A 4,442-nucleotide genomic window follows, 5' to 3' on the forward strand; every position below is an offset into this window, starting at 1 on the left:
CTCTTCCTGGCACAAGTGTTATGAGCTTGGGAGCCCAATGTGGGGCTGGGGCTTCTTGCTCCTCAAGGGGGACCTCTGCAGCTGAGACATCCCTCCCAATTCCTACCCTACCACATGTGGCTGTGGGCCAATTCATTTTACATCTCCACCCCTCCTACTAGTTTTAATGTGGCTTCTTTATATCACTAGTTATAAGACTTCTGTTCATCTAGCTGTCAGGTAATTTTTAAGGTTGGTTGCTCTATAATTTAGATGTAATTTTTGATATGGTTTTGTGATGAGGCAAGCACTGTGTTTACCTACTCTGCTATCTTGACCCTAAGGCCAGTGATTGGAGCTGCAGTAAGCCAATGTAAGAAAGAACTTTCTTATTATATTTAGTGATGTGATGTGCCAGCATCAGCCTATCTATAACAAATGGTGTGGCTGGACCAGCCCTTATGATTCTTATTATGATTGTAAGATGCCTTCAGCAATAATCATCAGTAAATTAAAAAAAAAAAATGTTTATTACTTACAAGTTATGAAAATTACATGATATACTCAGGGCCACCTATCAGTCATGAGGGTGGAATGGGGGAGATTGGACATAGGCCTAGGGTTCTGCTTGGGGTTCCATTTTTATTGAGATCAAGGTGGGAGCCTAGGGTTTTGAGGCTTTCTCTTTATTTGTGAATTTAAAACACAATAGCAGGAATTTAAAGTGTAAAAAGAGAAAAAACAAGGGTCCCAAATGGTCAATTATCTAAGTAGCCTATGGTGTGGGTGATGGTCTGGCTCTTTATCTAGTTGAGTGACTCACAGTGTGTTTATTTGAGATAGCCATCTTTAAAATGAATGCTACTCTGAAGTGGATACCTTTGTAATCAAAACTTAAGTCTTACACTTGCATTATAAAAAAAGGAAAACTAAATGTGAGGTCTTATAAACACTTGATTTATTGTACTGGTTAAGATCTCTGGTGCAATTTGCTCTCAATTTTTATTAAGTTAAATTGCTATGCATGGTAGTTTTTAACTATAGTTTTGATAGATAATAGTTAAGGGACAAATCGGATTTTCTCCTTTGTCAGTTTTGAAACTACTAGTAGAGAGATATAATTATAGACTACATTTTTAAACATTTATAAGGCTAATTAGATTTTCTATTTATCCTTTTGCTTATTTTTGTAAGTCACGTTTATCTAAGAATATGGATTTTAGATATACACTTTGATATTTATTAGCTAAAATTTACTCATAATATATCATTGTGATTTTTCAGGAATGTCGATACTGCCTTTTCCATTATCGATGTTGGTTTTATATGCATTATCTCTTTTATACTTATCAATCATACAATAGATAAATAATCTCATAAACTTTTCAAGAAGTCGATTATCAAAAGTTGGGTTCTCTAGAAGCAGATAGTAAGCCAGAACTTGAGATGCAAAGTATTTTAAACAAAAGTCCAGAGGGTCCTTTTAAGAAATTAAAAAAGAGTTTATTCGGATAATAATTTGCAAACCAGGAAACATTGACCTGGTATGAACTGAGAATACATTCCATAATGGAGGGGATAGGCAAGGTTTTTTAAAGGCAAAAGTTGTTACGAAGCTGATGATCAAAGAAATGGGTTGCTAGGAGAAACAAGACTATAAACTTACATCATTCACTTTCTGATTGGTGGAGACAACTGTACTTTCAATGGTTGGCTAACTCAGTGGTCAAGCAAGTGGGGTTGTGAGATGAGAACAATGGGTAATATATAATTAAGCATTTGTCGATGTCTTAGTTCTGTTTTTTGATCACACAATTATAGTGCAGGGAGTAGCATTTGCCAATGATGTAAGGAGTACAGTTTATCAAACACTACAATCAGCACTGGGGGCCGCTCACTCTGTAGGAAGTTTGAGAGCCCAAAGTCACATCTTGCAAGCAGCTTCAGAGCTTAAGTTGCAAAAATCCAAATGTTGGGCAGCAAGTTATGAAAATAAAGTCCTTATAAGTCCCTCAGTATTTATTAGGAATCAATGCCTGTGAGAGGAAGAGAGAGAAAGCAGCATTGGGCAAAGAGAAAAGCTGAACTGCCTGACAAGGCCACGGCCAACACACTGGGGCTCTCTGCTGCATTACTCCAAAGAATCTCTGTTTTCAGGTGAAAACGATGGGGCATTCACTTTCCACCTTCACCCATTCATCTAATGTAGGATGCCCTGAGAAAGGTACGACTTCAGGGAAATGGACCTTTGAAATTAATGAAAATCACAGAGATCCCATTCATGTCATATTCCATGACTCAAAGGATTCTCATCAATTTTTACTGTCTTCATCTTCATCTGCTTTCTTTCAGTTGCTCTTAGGAACTCAAAATTATCATTTTATGCAGAGTAACTTGAGTTTTTTCAAATACTCTTTGTATTTTCAAAAACAGATGGATTCTTCTGAATATATTAGCTATATTTTCTCTTGTAATGAAAATAATATTAAAATAGTTCCTTTATAAAATTTTTTATGACTTTCTTTTTTTCTCCTTTCTTATACCCTCATTAGTGCAATCTTTCCTGACCTATTCTCGAAATAATCTATATAATGTACTAGCTTCCCTTCCCTAGCAGACGTCTTTATTTCAGCTTACCACCCAAAACTCAATTTCCTCATTTCAGGCTTCTCATTACCAAGGGAATGTTGTGTGAGGCAGAATAATCCCTGTGTCAGAGGATTCTCTTAATTGTCTTCATTCTAAAATAGGAAGATTAGTGCTTGAGACTGGTCAAGTGAGTAGGATAGCCCTTCGGTCTAATACCTTGTACATCTCCTCGTGGCTTCTATTGCTCTACTCATCTCATACTTTCCACCCAGGATTTCTTTCTCTAAATGCAGGCAGTGCATATTTTTAATCAAATATCTTGCTAACAATGTTAATACCTAAAAATTGTGCTGCCAAGCACTGATTAAATAGATTTATTATATAATTTTGCCCAATGACAGTAGATAAAGTTATTACAATTATTCAACAAATGTAAAACTGAGGTTAAATAACTTGCCCAAAGCCTCAGAGATAGTAAGTGGATATGCCACCATTCTAACAGTTGGTCTCTAATAACTTCAATCTTCAATGCAGCATAAATAACATTCCTCAAACTCTACCCATGTAGTATTAAAATGGTCTATTCTTAATCTTATTTATTCTTATCTCTTCAATTAATTCAAGAGTTCCACAGCCATTTATACTAGAATTCTCCACTCTACTATATTCTTCTCTCCTGTCTCATCACAGTGATTAAACATGCCAAATACTGAGATATACCAAATTGTAATAACAAAATTTTACTCTTAAAAATCATCTTTGGTGTAACCCAGAAGTTTTGACTCAGTGACCCCAACTAGGTTTCATTGTTTAGGGGTTACTTCAGGCAGTCTTCAAGGCTCGTTTACTGCTTTGGGTTCTCTGATCCTCCAAGGAAGCCACCAAAAGGCCAGGTTGAATGATTTTTCTGTGCCAGCATCAGGGAATTTCAGATGAACACCTTTCTCCTAATGGAGACAGAAGAAATTAGTAAACTCTAAGTGGATTTTCCTGCCCAGATCCCCACCCTTCCAGTGGGCATAGACCATATAGTTGCTGAATTCTTTGGATATCATCAACATCAAGGTGGAAAGTTTTAGGGTTCTGATTCACATATCTGGGATACATTATGGAGTTCTGACTCGTGGAGTGCCACAGGCCCAGAGAATGACCTAGCTCATGAATAGCAACCAGGAACAGATTAAAACCTGAAAAAGGCACAGACAAAAAGATAAAATTTAAGGCAGATTATGTGTATGAAAAAGAAGAGGGGGAAAAAAGAGAGAACAGAAAAGGAGGGAAAAACAAATGTTAAGAGTACAAGAAAAAAAAAGATATAAAAAAGTAGGCAGAGAGGGAAAAAATCTAAGTGTGAAATAAAATAGCAAACTATATAGATAGATAAACTGGAAATGAACACAAAGCATGGAGAAATTTAAGAGGCTGATGATTGGAAGCTCAGAGATAGAGAAAACACTGTATGATGATGTGTTTATTATAGAAACATCTTTGTTCAGAAATGATCCCACCTCTCCCACCCCCTCCACCCCGTCCCCCAAATAGGAGACCCAATTTCTCAGCCAGATGTTCCTGGCAACTCTGAAACCTTTCCTTTACTTCCTTTACTATATTTCCAGCCCAAATGGAGATCATCAATACCAACCCCCAAGCTCCTGGTTTTAGCACTCCCACCACATAAAGTTACCTTTGTATGCAGTCGACCAATGTTCTCCCTTGTCAAAGTGGATAATTCCTGGAGTTTCAGAATCTGATAAAAAGGTGTGGGCTAAGATATGACCTGGGCCATCAAAGGGCCAACAATCTCCATGCTCTGTGGACAATGATAGAAGCTATTGTTATAATGGGGCCGGGGGACGGGGGCGGTGGTCAGGGGC

General features: G+C 37.2%; 1 protein-coding gene across 1 annotated transcript in view; it reads right to left on the reverse strand.

The window, feature by feature from the left end:
- Positions 1-3,486: 3,486 nt before the first annotated feature.
- The window catches only part of MMP26 (matrix metallopeptidase 26), a 4,247-nt gene continuing 3,291 nt past the window's right edge, over positions 3,487-4,442 (reverse strand). The window contains 3 exon segments of the mRNA XM_006915757.1: positions 3,487-3,515; positions 3,594-3,755; positions 4,253-4,378. Coding sequence (XP_006915819.1) covers positions 3,487-3,515; positions 3,594-3,755; positions 4,253-4,378 — 317 coding nt within the window.

The sequence above is a fragment of the Pteropus alecto genome, unplaced genomic scaffold, assembly GCF_000325575.1.
Source record: "Pteropus alecto unplaced genomic scaffold, ASM32557v1 scaffold395, whole genome shotgun sequence".
In the NCBI taxonomy this organism is placed as follows: Eukaryota; Metazoa; Chordata; class Mammalia; order Chiroptera; family Pteropodidae; genus Pteropus; species Pteropus alecto.